General features: G+C 44.9%; 2 protein-coding genes across 2 annotated transcripts in view; both read right to left on the reverse strand.

Annotated features, from left to right (window-relative positions):
* The window catches only part of adam10a (ADAM metallopeptidase domain 10a), a 135,829-nt gene extending 123,046 nt beyond the window's left edge, over positions 1 to 12,783 (reverse strand). Inside the window, exon 1 of the mRNA XM_069911535.1 lies at positions 12,531 to 12,783. Within this exon, the coding sequence (XP_069767636.1) occupies positions 12,531 to 12,606 (76 nt within the window). The 5' untranslated portion in view covers positions 12,607 to 12,783. The remainder of the gene's footprint in view (positions 1 to 12,530) is intronic.
* A 2,109-nt stretch (positions 12,784 to 14,892) lies between these two features.
* LOC138749340 (DNA-directed RNA polymerase subunit beta''-like) lies at positions 14,893 to 16,686 on the reverse strand. Its single transcript, XM_069910549.1, has one exon. The coding sequence runs from the start codon at positions 16,684 to 16,686 to the stop codon at positions 14,893 to 14,895; it is 1,794 nt and encodes a 597-aa protein (XP_069766650.1).
* Between the last annotated feature and the right edge of the window lie 1,974 nt (positions 16,687 to 18,660).

Genomic DNA, 18,660 nt, shown 5'->3' on the forward strand with positions numbered 1-18,660 from the left:
GACTGTAAAGAATGAAAAGCAACAGTAGGGCCCCTCCGCTCCATCCAGAGGGCCCCTCCGCTCCATCCAGAGGGCCCCTCCGCTCCATCCAGAGGGCCCCTCCGCTCCATCCAGAGGGCCCCTCCGCTCCATCCAGAGGGCCCCTCCGCTCCATCCAGAGGGCCCCTCCGCTCCATCCAGAGGGCCCCTCCGCTCCATCCAGAGGGCCCCTCCGCTCCATCCAGAGGGCCCCTCCGCTCCATCCAGAGGGCCCCTCCGCTCCATCCAGAGGGCCCCTCCGCTCCATCCAGAGGGCCCCTCCGCTCCATCCAGAGGGCCCCTCCGCTCCATCCAGAGGGCCCCTCCGCTCCATCCAGAGGGCCCCTCCGCTCCATCCAGAGGGCCCCTCCGCTCCATCCAGAGGGCCCCTCCGCTCCATCCAGAGGGCCCCTCCGCTCCATCCAGAGGGCCCCTCCGCTCCATCCAGAGGGCCCCTCCGCTCCATCCAGAGGGCCCCTCCGCTCCATCCAGAGGGCCCCTCCGCTCCATCCAGAGGGCCCCTCCGCTCCATCCAGAGGGCCCCTCCGCTCCATCCAGAGGGCCCCTCCGCTCCATCCAGAGGGCCCCTCCGCTCCATCCAGAGGGCCCCTCCGCTCCATCCAGAGGGCCCCTCCGCTCCATCCAGAGGGCCCCTCCGCTCCATCCAGAGGGCCCCTCCGCTCCATCCAGAGGGCCCCTCCGCTCCATCCAGAGGGCCCCTCCGCTCCATCCAGAGGGCCCCTCCGCTCCATCCAGAGGGCCCCTCCGCTCCATCCAGAGGGCCCCTCCGCTCCATCCAGAGGGCCCCTCCGCTCCATCCAGAGGGCCCCTCCGCTCCATCCAGAGGGCCCCTCCGCTCCATCCAGAGGGCCCCTCCGCTCCATCCAGAGGGCCCCTCCGCTCCATCCAGAGGGCCCCTCCGCTCCATCCAGAGGGCCCCTCCGCTCCATCCAGAGGGCCCCTCCGCTCCATCCAGAGGGCCCCTCCGCTCCATCCAGAGGGCCCCTCCGCTCCATCCAGAGGGCCCCTCCGCTCCATCCAGAGGGCCCCTCCGCTCCATCCAGAGGGCCCCTCCGCTCCATCCAGAGGGCCCCTCCGCTCCATCCAGAGGGCCCATCCGCTCCATCCAGAGGGCCCCTCCGCTCTTCTACTTCCCCCACTGACGCTGTTCGACACGCTGAGTTCTTCCAGTGGGATTGTGTTTAACTTCAGACTCCAGCATCTGCCGTCATCTGCATAACTCCAGCATAATAACTTGAACTGCTCTCATCCCACGTTGCCATCAGTGAAGAAACAAAGGTCAAGTTCAAGTTTTTTGCTTAGATAAAAATATCAAACGGGCTTGGTGGGTCTGCATAAGTTGCAGATCCAGATTTACTCTCAGTATACTGGACAGTCTTAACTAAGGGCCTACCCTGATAAATGACTGTTACCTCTTCTTCAGCCACTCAATGATGTATTTTTCCTCCGTCGACATAGATGGCAGCTCCATCTGTCTGCGAGGTCTAGGCCTCTCCCTCAACAGTCCAGCACTGCAGGATTGTCACCAGTCGCCCCCCCCACCGCTGTGAGAATTGGACCCCATGCAGTGCAGGACTCGGGAGGAAGACGTCTCCAAGCTCCAGCGCCACCTTCTTCAGAGCTCGTGGGGGGGGGGGGAAACGGTGTCAGAGTTACCCAAACGCCAGGCGGCGGCTGTTGCATCGACTTCGGTGGGTGAGGAATCAGCTCCACAGGCCCGTTTGCAAGGCAAGGCCCAAGTTCTTCAGTACTTGCTGTTTGTTTCAAAGTCGTTTTTTTTCCCCCCCAGTCTGTTGTTTTGTTTTCTTCATGATTGCTTCCAGTAATGTTGATAATAATTCCAAAAAACCTTGGTATTGTCGGGTTTTGAAAAGTTTGGCCGAGAGAAGTGTCTTCCCACGTCTCCCACCTACACCATCACGCCACGTCCCCCTCAAGTCCATCATCATCAGGTGCCATCACACATACAACCAGACAAAATGTTTCTCCAGTCCATGGTGCACAGACATAATATTCAGCATTTTTTTTTAAATCACATATATACACAAAAGATAGAATACAAAATACATTTTTGAATAATTAACTCACCAGAACTGGTGAGACCCCACCTGGAGTATTGCGTCCAGTTCTGGTCTCCAATTTTGAGGAAGGACATACTAGCTATAGAGGGTGTGCAGCGCAGATTTACAAGGTTAGTTCCAGGGATGGCGGGGTTGACAAGAAGGCTAGAAAAACTGGACTTGTATCCGATGGAGTTTAGAAGGATGAGGGGGGACATGATTGAGGTATACAAAATTATCAGGGGGATAGACAGGATGAAGTCGGATTACTTGTTCCCAATGACGGGGGAGACGAGGACTAGAGGGCATAGTTTAAGAATACAGGGTAGGACCTTTAGGACGGAGATGAGAAAACATTTTTTAACCCAGAGAAGTGTGAATCTGTGGAATGCTCTGCCACAGAGGGTGGTAGAGGCAGATTCGCTGATTATGTTCAAAAGAGAGTTAGATAAGACTCTAGTGGGCAAAGGAGTTAAGGGTTATGGGGATAAACTGGAAAGGGGTACTGATGGTAGTGATCAGCCATGATCTGTAAAATGGCGGTGCTGGCTCGACGGGCCGAAGGGCCTACTCCAGCTCCTGTTGTCTATTGACTTCATTTCTAAGAGTCCCAAGGTCTCAGAATACAGTCCATCAATCTCATTGCCTGCAAGAAGAGGCTTCCCTGCCTGGCAGTCCTGATTTTGATGCTCCTCCCCGATGGTCATGGGTCAAAGATGGGGGGGGGGGGGTCCCTCAATAATTCTTTATGCCCTATTTGAGCAATGGTCCCAGTGAATATCATCAATAGAATGGCATGCGTGGTTTCGTGATTAGCACAATGCCTTCACAGCGGCAGCCATCGGGACCGGGGTTTGAATCCCACGCTTTCCCATGTGTGCGTGGCTTTTCCCCAGGGCCTCCAGTTTCCTCCCGCCATTCTTCCCGGGAGGGGAGGAATAGTTGTAGGTTCATTGGGCAGCACAGACTTGTAGGCTGAAATGGCCTGTCACCGTGCAGTATGTCTAAATTTTAAAAATTTAAAGGAACCCCAGTGATCCTCTATATCAATTTCCAATCTGATGTTTGCAGCTACCATACCACACAATGATGCAGCCAGACAGGACACTCAATAGCGCTCTTGTAAAAGGTTATCAAGACGGGGGCCGATAGCCTTGCCCTTTTGAACCTCCCTAACTAATGAGGACGTGTTGAGGGTCCAGGATAGAACATCCTTTATATGCACACCAAGGAATGTCCTGCTCTCCACAAGAGTCACTGATGTGTATCATCATTCTGAAGTCCACAATCATCTCCCTTGTCTGGTCCACATTGATAATCAGGCTGTTGATCTCTCACCAATTTACGAGCCTCTCTGTAAGCCGACTCATCATGGTGGCTGATGAAGCCGACTACAGTTGTATCACCTGCAAACTGAATCTGGCAGTGCAGTCATGAGTCAGTAACACAAGAAAAAGCCTGAAGGTCGGCCAGTGCTCAGCACGATGGGACGCGTCAGCACGATGGGACGCGTCAGCACGATGGGACGCGTCAGCACGATGGGACGCGTCAGCACGATGGGACGCGTCAGCACGATGGGACGCGTCAGCACGATGGGACGCGTCAGCACGATGGGACGCGTCAGCACGATGGGACGCGTCAGCACGATGGGACGCGTCAGCACGATGGGACGCGTCAGCACGATGGGACGCGTCAGCACGATGGGACGCGTCAGCACGATGGGACGCGTCAGCACGATGGGACGCGTCAGCACGATGGGACGCGTCAGCACGATGGGACGCGTCAGCACGATGGGACGCGTCAGCACGATGGGACGCGTCAGCACGATGGGACGCGTCAGCACGATGGGACGCGTCAGCACGATGGGACGCGTCAGCACGATGGGACGCGTCAGCACGATGGGACGCGTCAGCACGATGGGACGCGTCAGCACGATGGGACGCGTCAGCACGATGGGACGCGTCAGCACGATGGGACGCGTCAGCACGATGGGACGCGTCAGCACGATGGGACGCGTCAGCACGATGGGACGCGTCAGCACGATGGGACGCGTCAGCACGATGGGACGCGTCAGCACGATGGGACGCGTCAGCACGATGGGACGCGTCAGCACGATGGGACGCGTCAGCACGATGGGACGCGTCAGCACGATGGGACGCGTCAGCACGATGGGACGCGTCAGCACGATGGGACGCGTCAGCACGATGGGACGCGTCAGCACGATGGGACGCGTCAGCACGATGGGACGCGTCAGCACGATGGGACGCGTCAGCACGATGGGACGCGTCAGCACGATGGGACGCGTCAGCACGATGGGACGCGTCAGCACGATGGGACGCGTCAGCACGATGGGACGCGTCAGCACGATGGGACGCGTCAGCACGATGGGACGCGTCAGCACGATGGGACGCGTCAGCACGATGGGACGCGTCAGCACGATGGGACGCGTCAGCACGATGGGACGCGTCAGCACGATGGGACGCGTCAGCACGATGGGACGCATCAGCCATTACTGACTACGGTCTGTCATTCTTTTTAAAATTTGAACATACAGCACTAGCAGACCATTTCGGCCCATGAGTTCGTGCCCCCCCCAATTTACACCCAATTAACCTACACACTCCCCACCACTATGTTTTTGAGGAAATCGAAGCCCCAGGGGAAAACCCACTCAGGCATGGGGAGAACATACAAACTCCTGACAGCATGGGATTCGAACCCCAGTATGGTCCCAATGGTTGGAGCTATAATGACGTTGTGATAACTGCTACCCAACCATGCCGCCCTCAAGAAATGAAATGTCAAGAAGCGTCAAATCCAGTTGTGGAGAAGGGTGTTGAGTCCCAGCAAAGACAGTTTATCTACCAGCCTCAGAGGTATGAGAGTCACCTCAAGAACTCAATTTATTGCTTTTCCAGGAGGCCTGCATTCGTGTTTGGTGCAAGAGTGACAGCACATTGTGAAACACAAGAGTCTTCAGATGCTCTGATTGTAATAAAACTACACAGAAATGCTAGAGGAACTCAAAACGTCCATAGGTGGTAAAAAAGTCACCGACATTTTGGGCCTGAACCCTTCCTCAAGCGCCTTGCCATTCTTCTACATTTTTTGTATCTTTTCCTGCCCATGTTTTAAAATCATTTGAGAAGGTTGCAAGGCACTATTCTTCAAGGAAGGAGTTTGGGAGATTAACTCCCAGAATCCTCCTCACAAAATGCTTCGACCATAGTTATCCCACTGCAAAAAAAAAGTGCTTTAATTTGAGGGACTCACCAGGACAAGCAAAGATAACCTTAAGCCAACAGTCATCTGCACAGGAAATCAGAAAAGATCATTAAGATATCAAACATTAACAGCTGCTCGATTGACTGCAGCTTAATCTCCACTATTTTCTCCACAAATCTGGCCTCAAAATGAACAAGTTTTGCCCAAGCACACTTGTTTTTATCCCCCATTCACCTTACTAACCAGGACACCTATGGCATACTATGCTCTGTGATCAGTATGGGATTACTTAAAGTGGTACGCAAGTGGGGAAAAAAAAGTTGAGAACCACTGCCCCAGCAGATCAATGAAGATCGAGGTCTTCACAAAAGACAACTTGACTCAAAGTCACCCTGGAAGGCCACAAACAACTCAAAGGTTGCAGAAACCACATTTCTGTTCAGTTCCAGGGCTACCCTGAAATTCATCACTGTTGGTAACTCAAGAGTCTCTTGGCTTCTTTCCCATTCCGCTTTCCGGGTAATGACCTGGAGATCAACAAGAAAATTGACCAAAATAGCAACACTACCCGCTTTAAAAACCATCACCATTCGTCAGGGAACACTTTAACCGATAGTGGAAGGTAGATGACCAGCAGAAAGCTCATGACCCAAGGGACAGGCGACAGATGAAACACAGGGAGTTCATTCAGCTGGCTGGTAAGCAGGACATGCAGGTTATGCAACGCTACCAACCACCCAAACCCACATCCAGCACAGCCAAGAATGGAGATGAGGCAGAGACTGTCATTATCCTCTGGAAGGAACTCTTTGAAGTCCTCCTCAGCCAAGACTCGACCATTGATGCAAGTGCCATCAACTTCATTCCATTGCAACCTCCCACTCTTCGGCTGATTGCCTGCCTTATACAAGAAGATTGAAAGGACATAACTAAATTCAAGAAGGCAAACTACATGGCTTCAGAATAAAGTTCTAAAACTCAGTAAAGAATTTTGCTCACAATCCACAACCTCACTTTCCACAGAGTAATATACCAAGGACTTCCAATATTGTAATTGCGAGACATTCAACCATAGTAGACAGACTTGTCTCTCTGAAGTCTGCAACAACATCAGAAATGGCAGAGAGAGTCCTCACCATCTCCAAATAACAGGTGACATGGTTAGCATAGCTGTCATCGCAATGTTATCACAGTGCCAGCAACTTAGATTCAAATCCGGTGCTGTCTGTAAGGAGATTGTACATTCTCCCTGTGTCAGCACATGTTTCCTCTGGGCACTCAGTTTTCGGCCTACAGTTCAAAATCTACCAGGGTTGTAGGTCAATTGGACGGCAGGGGCTCATGGACCAGTAGGGGCTGTTAATTGCTGAATGTCTAAATTCAACATTTTAATTTTTTTTTAATTTAAAAAATAACCTAAGAGCTACTCCCAAAACAAACTGCTAAGGGGGCAGAGAGGGAGAGATTGAAAGGAAGATTTTGTGACGTTCAAAACCTCTTTGGAAGAGAGAGCACTTATTCCTGGCAATCCCTGATTTGCAACCACTCAGGACGGTGCGGGATGGTATTCAGAAGTGCGTTCATGCATCAGAGACTGTAAATGAAGAAATACACCACCTCACAAACTGCCCCGTCTGTGGGAAAGTTGTTCCCACATCAGTCTCATCTTCAAGCATGGATCACCAGGGGCTACCTACAAAGACAATTTCCCAAATCCCCTGAGCACTTGCCCTGGCCTACTGACTAATACCAAGCGGTGTAGAATTTTGGCTACACCTTGAATGACGCAGAAAGTAAAAAAAAAAATTAGTTCTGCAAACTATTTCAAAATGCAGTCCCAAATCATCTCAATAATCAGCTGCATCAATGTTTGGAGATGCTGAGGTTCAGCATCTGGTTCATTAGAGATTCCAGTTTTTAAAAGTCTGTTCCACTTCTATTATTGAAACAGCGATGTAACGCAATACTGTAGATCCCATTATCCAAAATGTTTGTACAGAAGAGGTTGGAGTGCCAAATATACTTATTATTTCTGAGGAGTAAAAAAAACATCTTCTCCACTCATCTCCCGCCCTCACCACCACCACACATTAGTTCAGACATCTCTCATGTTCCCCCACACCTTGGTGAAGGGCTTAGGCCTGAAACGTTGGTGATGTATCTTCACCTTTGCTACATAAAGGCACTGTTTGACCTGCTGAGTTTCTCCAGCATTTGTGTGTTTTTTCCACTTAACCATAGTGTCAACAGAATCCTGTGTTTTACCTCCTGTTTTAATGATCATTTGTGGCCAATCCGAGCAGATATAGTACACATTTCTCTGTAAAATCTCTCATTCCATAAATCATAAATTGAATCACAATTTGACTAGACATGTTGTGACTCAACCCAACATGATGGAAATTGACTGCTCCATTATTCCTTTAGGTTTTAAAATAAAAATCAAACACTTTTCTTCCCAGTTATGAAAAATAATAGCTTGAAGTGAACCACCCTAATCTCTATTTACCCATTCTTGCATTGAATAGTTGAATCCAGAGGCGAGATAGCTTCCCAGCATGTATTTGTTTACATTTGGAGTTCAAAGACTTTAAATAATCAGTGATTAATTTAAAATCAGGCAGCGACTAATTACATGAAGCAAGATTCATTGGTCTGTTACTCCAAAAATAGGGAATCACCTATTTATTGCATTTCAGCTCAACTTGTCACAAAAGAAGGGAGGCAAAAATGCCAACCCCATTTGGAATCTGACTGTCCAAAATAATAAAGCAACAAATAGTCTGTTGCTAGAAATCCATGAGAACCTTTAAATACACAAAGCAGCAGTTTTTCCCCCAATTTAGAAACAAATGAAGTATAAAAATCTGATCATTGTAATTATATTTGAAACTTAGAACATTAAAAAATGCTCAAAATGTTATTACAAATCGAATTTTGACAGATTTTTACTAATCTAACGTGCTTTGAAATTCTAGATTGACAGGCAGTTTAACCCTGATATGTTGGGCTGCCCCTCTACCTTGACAATAAACAGAGCTTAATCTCCAATAAGGATGACAGTACGTGAATAAAAGACTTTGGAAAGATGACTCAATCTTCCACAAGGATCTTGGCTGAAATCTACTGGAGGTCAAGTAGATAAGGGGCATTTGCCACCTTTGAGGGAAATAATAATGTGCTCCACAGACTGATTGCCATTTGTCTCAAAGTCTACTTGGTAAGTATGCTGGAAACAGGCCACTTTGCAGCCGTCAGAGCTCAGGAAATAGCTTCTGCCAAATTTTAAAATCAAAAAACACGCAACAAACAAAACTCAGCGTTCACCCCAAGATCTGGGAGTAAACCTTCTGTTGGATCTCAGAGTCAAAAATCTGTATGACCTCATGTTTAATCACCAATGCATGCCAAGATTAGTTTTCCTCATACTACACCTTCTACCTTTATTTGCAGCTTTTCCAACAGCAAATCAATGCATGTCACTCCAAAATTATAACAACTAAGAAAGAACCAAGGCCACACTTGATAAAAACTGAAAGCAACAAATATTAGCAAATGGGTAGGACATTGGTGGCACGGACCGATAACCACTGTAGGCACTCCAGGCAAAGCTATTTCCAGGAGAGATTCAGTGTGTTCAATTGCTCCAGTGTGTGCTGACTTAATAGGATTTCTGCTGGCAATACACTTAACATTAGAGGTTATCCTGTAATGAAAATGAAGCACTGACTGATCACAAGTTACATAGCAAGAGATCTGGGGAACTGGAAGATGGTGGGGGGGGGGGGGAAACATTTCTGACATAAAAAGGTGAAGCAGCAGCAAATCAAAAGATGGTTTTCAAATAGAGAGGCGTGATTAGCACAGGGGTTAGCATCACGCAGTTTCCGTGCTAGTGACGTGGGCTTAAACCTGGCGCTGTATGTAAGGAGTTTGTACATTCTCCCGTGTCTGCATGGGCTTCCTCCAGGGGCTCCGGTTTCCTCCCACCCTTCAAAACATGTGGGGTAGTAGGTCAATTGGACGGCACAGGCTCATGGGCCAAAAAGGCCTGTTACTGCACTGCATATCTAAATTTAAAATTTAAATTGTAAAAATATTTTCAAAGAGGTAGAGTAAATATAAAAGCAGCAAGCATCAGTTTTGGCTGCAAGATTCCCCTCTGCAGGTTTTAAAAAAAGACAGGCAAAGACCATTTCATCAGCGTCAAGAAGAAACAGAAATTAAATTGATTTCAACATGATTTTCAATAGGAGAGAAAACCCTTCCATGGTAGAAGGATGTACATTTCATTGTACATCTTAAGGATGCAAAGAAAATTAAATGACATCAGAAGGGCCATTTCCACAGACTACTATGCATTCAGCTACACCTTTCAATAAACCAACAAAGCATTCTGCAATTTTGGAGGAGACTTATTTGTGTAATTACACGGAACTAAATGCATCGTGTGAAATAAATTCATCAATATTTCACAGAAGAAATGTGCTCCTGGAAATTTCACGGCAGGAGCGAGCTTGGATGAGTTCTCATTCATAGGCTCTTGCTCACAATTATTTTCTTCCATTCCAAAATCAAGGCTCTTCACTAAAATTTACAAGGATCAATTGTCAAGATGGTATTGAAACTTGGGGCTGACCAGGATTTTTATAGGTATTTCTGAGTTTTAGGCTGAAAAGGGACAGTAGATGCTGGATTCAAGAACAAAATTCAGAAGGAAGCAACATTTGTGGAGTCAAAAGGAGAAAGTCAATGTCATGGGTCAAAATCTTCATCAGGACTGAAAGGGAACCAGAAATATTGGCAATAACTAGCAGTAATGAATGCAGGAGGTGGTGGGGAGAATAAAGGCAAATAAGTGGATCTTGAGGCGGTTATGATGGGCAGATGGAACCAAGTTGGCAGGGAGAAGAAAACTAGGTTCACAGGAGAGTGTGTGAGAGGAGAACACCAGGGCTGTGAGTTACCTGAAATTGGACAATTCAATGTCCAGACCATTTGGAGTCGAAGCTCTCCGAGCAGAACACAAAATTATCTTCAAATCTGCGTTTGGCCTCTCCACAGAAATGGTCAAGGCAAAAAGACAGGGAAGGTGGGAATAAAAATTTTAAATGGCATAGTCCAGAAGCTTAGGGTGGCTGTTAGGAACAGAGTGGAAGAGTTCAACAAAACACATATTTCATTTCACCAAAGTGGAGGTTCGTACAAGTGCAGCATGAATATCAAGTCAAGTTTATCGTCATCTGGTTGTACAAATACAAATCGACGAAACAGCGTTCTCCTCGGTGCAAAGCACGCAGACACACAACCAAACATAACACACATACAGATAAACAATAGATATGCAGGACAAGTATTCATTGACACAAATATATAAATATTGTTTTGTACAAATAAGAGTCTCGGATGGTTAATGTGATCATGGATACACGTTAGGAGAGGATAAAGCTCAGCAACAGTCAGGAAGACTTCGGATGTCTTTGGTCCAAAAACCGAGTCCTCAGGAATTTTATGTCCCTACAGTGAGCGGAAAGCTCAGTAATGGATCTGAAATAATAACAGGAAATGACGCCAAACCAGAACAAACACAATCTCTATAAGAATGATGGTTTACAGCTCCTGCTGCAAGACTAATTTCCATACTATCGCAAATGCTTGCTGGAGCTCAAAAACTCAAATCTACTTATCTCACACACAGAGCAGGAGGAAATACCTCAACACACAAACCAAAAGGATTTTAAAGCCACACCAGCCTGAATAATTCAAGTGTAGTTAAAGATTGATAGCCATGACCCCAAGTGAGTTGTGTTATTTTGCTCCTGAGTGAGCCAAGATAACCATGATTGAAAACTTCCTACGGTTGCCTGGGAAGATCAATGGTCACATTCAAAAGAGTCGCCTTATTTGTGCTTTTGATCCACTTATTGCTTCTGCTTATTAAGATGGAAAGGAATTCCAGCAGAAATAAGGCACGAGAGAGACCTCACTTGGAGTACTGAGAGCAGTTTTGGTCTCCTCATTTTAAGAAAGGTTGTGTTATTATTGGAAAAAGTTCAGAGGAGATGCACAGGGATGATTCAGGGAATGAAAGGGTTATCAGAAGACAGTTCATGGTCTGAACTCGTTGGAATTTAGGAGAATGAGGAGAGATCTCATTGAAGCAGGTTGAATCTTCAAAGGCATGTTTCCCATGGTGGGACAGTCTAGGACAAGAGGGCACAACTTCAGGTTTGAAGGCCGTCTGCTCAGCCAGAGGGTGGTATATCTGTGGAATTTGTTGCCATGGGCGGTTCTGAAAGCCAGATCACCGGGTGCGTTTAAAACAAGAGGTTCTGGATTCGCCAGGGCAAAGGTTAGGGGGCGAAGGCAGAGAGGGCAAAGGGATCAGCTCAGGATGACAGAGTGGGGCAGACTCAGCAAAGAGATTAAACAAAGGAAGCCGAACAAAATCTGACAAGGTGCATCCTCAACATTGCAGAGTGACAGACAAGGAACATTAATCTCTTCCGTCAAGCACCCACAACCAAAAAGCACATTAACATTAAACTCAGGACTCGCATCCCAGTGGAAATGAAGGAGGGGGGGGGGAGGGGACCCACTTGTATTGTCCAAGACGCACAGGGAATTGCCCTTCCTGGATCAGTCACGAACCAGCTGTCAGCGCGGGGTGTGGACATCCTAACCCAGCAATGACCCGGGGTGGGGGAAGCACGTCCAAGTGGCATCCGATTTCAGTTTGGGACCGACCGGAGAGGTGGGGGGGGGGGGGGGGGGGGTCGGGGCGATGTGGAGCCACGACTCCCCTTCCTTTGTGAGCCGTGCAGGGGGCTCCTTCTGGGGCGTTACTGCCCCGTGAACTTCTCATTGCCAACCGGGGACCGCGGGCCAACCGCACAAACACATGGTCTCTCAGCACATGATCAGCCCGGGGCAGAGGCTGAGGGTCCCGAACAAGCCAGACCACCTTTGTTCAGCGGCTCCAGCCGTGACCGGACGCGCGCGGAGCGGGTCCCGCCGGCACCTCAGAGCCCGGGCCGGGGCGCCAAGGCCGGGATTCGCCCTCCTCGGAGGGAAGCGCAGGGCCTGCGACCGGGAGAGGGGGGGTGGGGGTCCGGGACCGGGAGGGGGACCGGGAGAGCCGGGCTTCGGGCCTCGGCCTCCGGCGGAACCTCAGGGTCGAGCCGCGCGGGCCCCGCCGCCTCTTACCCCGCAGGCTCGACGTCCAGCACAGCAGCAGCAGCACCGCCGCGGCCCCGAGCCGCCGCATAGCCGCCGCCTGCATCCGCCCCCCCCGCCGCCACCCCCTCCTCCGGGGGGGTCCGCCTCGTCCCGGCGCGATGCGATCCAGCCGGCCTCGGAGCCCCGCGTCCGCGTCCGCCAGCCGCTGCCTTCCTGGAACCTCGTCCGCCCCCGCTGGCGCTGCCAGATCAGGAGGCTCGTCGCTCTTAAAGGAGCCGCGCCCCTCTCTCCCGCTGCTCCGACTGTCCAACTTCCCCAGTCCAACGACGGCACACAAATACTCCTCACGAAACTGTCCACGTGGTACATCCTGTCCACACAAATACTCTTCACACAAATACTCTTCACACAAATACTCTTCACACAAATACTCTTCACACAAATACTCCTCACACAAATACTCCTCACGAAACTGTCCACGTGGTACATCCTGTCCACACAAATACTCTTCACATAAATACTCTTCACACAAATACTCTTCACACAAATACTCCTCACGAAACTGTCCACGTGGTACATCCTGTCCACACAAATACTCTTCACATAAATACTCTTCACATAAATACTCTTCACACAAATACTCTTCACACAAATACTCCTCACGAAACTGTCCACGTGGTACATCCTGTCCACACGGTACATCCTGTCCACACAAATACTCTTCACATAAATACTCTTCACACAAATACTCCTCACACAAATACTCCTCACACAAATACTCCTCACGAAACTGTCCACGTGGTACATCCTGTCCACACAAATACTCTTCACATAAATACTCTTCACACAAATACTCTTCACACAAATACTCCTCACGAAACTGTCCACGTGGTACATCCTGTCCACACAAATACTCTTCACATAAATACTCTTCACACAAATACTCTTCACACAAATACTCCTCACACAAATACTCCTCACACAAATACTCCTCACACAAATACTCTTCACACAAATACTCCTCACGAAACTGTCCACATGGTACATCCTGTCCACACAAATACTCTTCACACAAATACTCCTCACGAAACTGTCCACATGGTACATCCTGTCCACATAAATACTCTTCACACAAATACTCTTCACACAAATACTCCTCACGAAACTGTCCACATGGTACATCCTGTCCACACAAATACTCCTCACGAAACTGTCCACATGGTACATCCTGTCCACATAAATACTCTTCACACAAATACTCTTCACACAAATACTCCTCACACAAATACTCCTCACGAAACTGTCCACATTGTACATCCTGTCCACATAAATACTCTTCACACAAATACTCCTCACACAAATATTCCTCACGAAACTGTCCACATGGTACATCCTGTCCACATAAATACTCTTCACACAAATACTCTTCACACAAATACTCCTCACGAAACTGTCCACATGGTACATCCTGTCCACATAAATACTCTTCACACAAATACTCTTCACACAAATACTCCTCACGCAACTGTCCACATGGTACATCCTGTCCACATAAATACTCTTCACACAAATACTCCTCACGAAACTGTCCACATGGTACATCCTGTCCACATAAATACTCTTCACACAAATACTCTTCACACAAATACTCCTCACTAAACTGTCCATATGGTACATCCTGTCCACATAAATACTCTTCACACAAATACTCTTCACACAAATACTCCTCACTAAACTGTCCACATGGTAATCCTGTCCACATAAATACTCTTCACACAAATACTCATCACACAAATACTCCTCACTAAACTGTCCACATGGTACATCCTGTCCACATAAATACTCTTCACACAAATACTCATGACCCAAATACTCCTCACTCAAATACTCCTCACTAAACTGTCCACATGGTACATCCTGTCCACATAAATACACTTCACACAAATACTCATCACACAAGTACTCTTCACACAAATACTCCTCACTAAACTGTCCACATGGTACATCCTGTCCACATAAATACTCTTCACATAAATACTCGTCAATAAACTGTACACATTGTACATACTGGCCACATAAATACTCTTCACATAAATACTCTTCACTAAACTGTGCACATTGTACATACTGTAAACATATATACTCTTCACATAAATACTCTTCACTAAACTGTACACATTGTACATCCTGTCCACATAAATACACTTCACATAAATACTCTTCACTAAACTGTGCACATTGTACATACTGTAAACATAAATACTCTTCGCATAAATACGCTTCACTAAACTGTACACATTGTACATCCTGTCCATATAAATACACTTCACTATGTTTTCAGTATGTACAATGTGTACAGTTTAGTGAAGCGTATTTATGTGAAGAGTATTTATGTGATGAAATTGTACAAGGCATTGGTGAGGCCAAATTTGGAGTACTGTGTACAGTACACATTGTACGTACTGTCCACATAGATACTCTTCACATAAATACGCTTCACTAAACTGTACACATTGTACATCCTGTCCACATAAATACGCTTCACATAAATACTCTTTACTAAACTGTGCACATTGTACATCCTGTCCACATAAATACTCTTCACATAAATACTCTTCACTAAACTGTGCACATTGTACATACTGTACATATAAATATTCTTCACATAAATACTCTTCACTAAACTGTGCACATTGTACATACTGTACATATAAATATTCTTCACATAAATACTCTTTACTAAACTGTGCACATTGTACATCCTGTCCACATAAATACTCTTCACATAAATACTCTTCACTAAACTGTGCACATTGTACATACTGTACATATAAATATTCTTCACATAAATACTCTTCACTAAACTGTGCACATTGTACATACTGTACATATAAATATTCTTCACATAAATACTCTTCACTAAACTGTACACATTGTACATCCTGTCCACATAGATACTCTTCACATAAATACTCTTTACTAAACTGTGCACATTGTACATCCTGTCCACATAAATACTCTTCACATAAATACTCTTCACTAAACTGTGCACATTGTACATACTGTACATATAAATATTCTTCACATAAATACTCTTCACTAAACTGTGCACATTGTACATATAAATATTCTTCACATAAATACTCTTCACTAAACTGTACACATTGTACATACTGTACATATAAATATTCTTCACATAAATACTCTTCACTAAACTGTGCACATTGTACATACTGTACATATAAATATTCTTCACATAAATACTCTTTACTAAACTGTGCACATTGTACATCCTGTCCACATAAATACTCTTCACATAAATACTCTTCACTAAACTGTGCACATTGTACATACTGTACATATAAATATTCTTCACATAAATACTCTGCACTAAACTGTGCACATTGTACATACTGTACATATAAATATTCTTAACATAAATACTCTTCACTAAACTGTACACATTGTACATCCTGTCCACATAGATACTCTTCACATAAATACTCTTTACTAAACTGTGCACATTGTACATCCTGTCCACATAAATACTCTTCACATAAATACTCTTCACTAAACTGTGCACATTGTACATACTGTACATATAAATATTCTTCACATAAATACTCTTCACTAAACTGTGCACATTGTACATACTGTACATATAAATATTCTTCACATAAATACTCTTTACTAAACTGTGCACATTGTACATCCTGTCCACATAAATACTCTTCACATAAATACTCTTCACTAAACTGTGCACATTGTACATACTGTACATATAAATATTCTTCACATAAATACTCTGCACTAAACTGTGCACATTGTACATACTGTACATATAAATATTCTTAACATAAATACTCTTCACTAAACTGTACACATTGTACATCCTGTCCACATAGATACTCTTCACATAAATACTCTTTACTAAACTGTGCACATTGTACATCCTGTCCACATAAATACTCTTCACATAAATACTCTTCACTAAACTGTGCACATTGTACATACTGTACATATAAATATTCTTCACATAAATACTCTTCACTAAACTGTGCACATTGTACATATAAATATTCTTCACATAAATACTCTTCACTAAACTGTACACATTGTACATCCTGTCCACATAAATACTCTTCACATAAATACTCTTTACTAAACTGTGCACATTGTACATCCTGTACATATAAATACACTTCACATAAATACTCTTCACTAAACTGTGCACATTATATATACTGTAAACATAAATACTCTTCACTAAACTGTGCACATTGTACATACTGTACAGATAAATACTCTTCACATAAATACTCTTCACTAAACTGTGCACATTATATATACTGTAAACATAAATACTCTTCACTAAACTGTGCACATTGTACATACTGTACACATAAATACTCTTCACTATACTGTGGACATTGTACATACTGTAAACATAAATACTCTTCACTTAACTGTACACATTGTACATCTTGTAAACATAAATACTGTTCACTATACTGTGCACATTGTACATACTGTAAAAATTTAAATACTCTTCACTAAACTGTGCACATTGTACATACTGTACACATTAATACTGTTCACTATATTATGCACGTTGTAAATATATGTGTATTTGCAACACACACAGAAAAATTGTGCACAGTATTTACAACGTGTACAGTATTTACAGCATGTACAGTGTTTACAATGTTTACAGCATAGTGAACAGTATTTATGTGTACAGTATTTATAACATGTCCAGAATTTATAATGTGTACAGTATTTACAATGTGTACAGTGTTTACTATGTGTACGATATAGTGAACGGTATTTATACCATGTACAGTACTTACAATGTGTACAGCATAGTGAACAGTATTTATGTGTATAGTATTTATAACATGTACAGAATTTATAACGTGTACAGTGCTTACAATGTGTACAATATAGTGAACGGTATTTGTGTTTACAGTATTTACACCATGTTCAGTATTTACAGTGTACAGTATAGTGAACAGTATTTATGTCTACAGAATTTACAATGTGTACAATATAGTGAATGGTATTTATGTTTACAGTATTTACACCATGTTCGGTATTTACAATGTGTACAGTATAGTGAACAGTATTTACACCATGTTCAGTATTTACAATGTGTACAGTATAGTGAACAGTATTTATGTTTACAGTATTTACACCAATGTACAGTATTTACAATGTGTACAGTATAGTGAAAAGTATTTATGTGTACAGTATTTACAACATGTACAAAATTTACAATGTGTACAGTTTTTACAATGTGTACAGTATAGTGAACAGTATTTACACCATGTTCAGTATTTACAATGTGTACAGTATAGTGAACAGTATTTATGTTTACAGTATTTACACCAATGTACAGTATTTAGAACATGTACAGTATTTACAATGTGTACAGTATAGTGAAAAGTATTTATGTGTACAGTATTTACAACATGTACAAAATTTACAATGTGTACAGTGTTTACTATGTGTACAATATAGTGAACGGTATTTATACCATGTACAGTACTTACAATGTGTACAGCATAGTGAACAGTATTTATGTGTACAGTATTTACAACATGTACAGTATTTACAATGTGTACAGTATTTACAATGTGCACAGTATAGTGAACAGTATTATGTTTACAGTATTTACACCATGTACAGTATTTACATCTTGTACAGTATTTACAATGTGTACAGTATTTACATATTGTAAATACTCTAGACTATACTGTGCAAATTGTCACAAATGGCAATGAGGAAATGTACAGGAGGAAGATAGGTAAGCTTGTTAAATGTTGTAACAACAACAACCTTACACACAATGTCAGTAAAACCAAGGAGATGATTGTGGACTTCAGGAGGAAGTCAGGGGAATACGACCCAGTCCTCATTGAGGGTTCAGTAGTGAAGAGAGTGAAGAACTTCAAATTCCTGGGTGACAACATCATCAAGATCTGTCATGGAGCCTCCATGTTGATGCAATCATGAAGAAGGCTCGCCAGTGGCTATTCTTTGGGAGGTGTCTGAGGAGATTCGGTACATCACCGAAGGCACTCATACACTTCTACAGGTGGACTGTGGAGAGTATTCTGGCTGGTTGCAACCTTACCTAGTATGGAGGCACCAACTC

This window comes from Narcine bancroftii, chromosome 14 (assembly GCF_036971445.1).
Source record: "Narcine bancroftii isolate sNarBan1 chromosome 14, sNarBan1.hap1, whole genome shotgun sequence".
NCBI lineage: Eukaryota > Metazoa > Chordata > Chondrichthyes > Torpediniformes > Narcinidae > Narcine > Narcine bancroftii.

Coding starts and splice junctions, on each gene's coding strand:
- LOC138749340 (XM_069910549.1), bottom strand. CDS start 16,686: ATGTACAATGTGCACAGTTTAGTAAAGAGTATTTATGTGAAGAGTATT.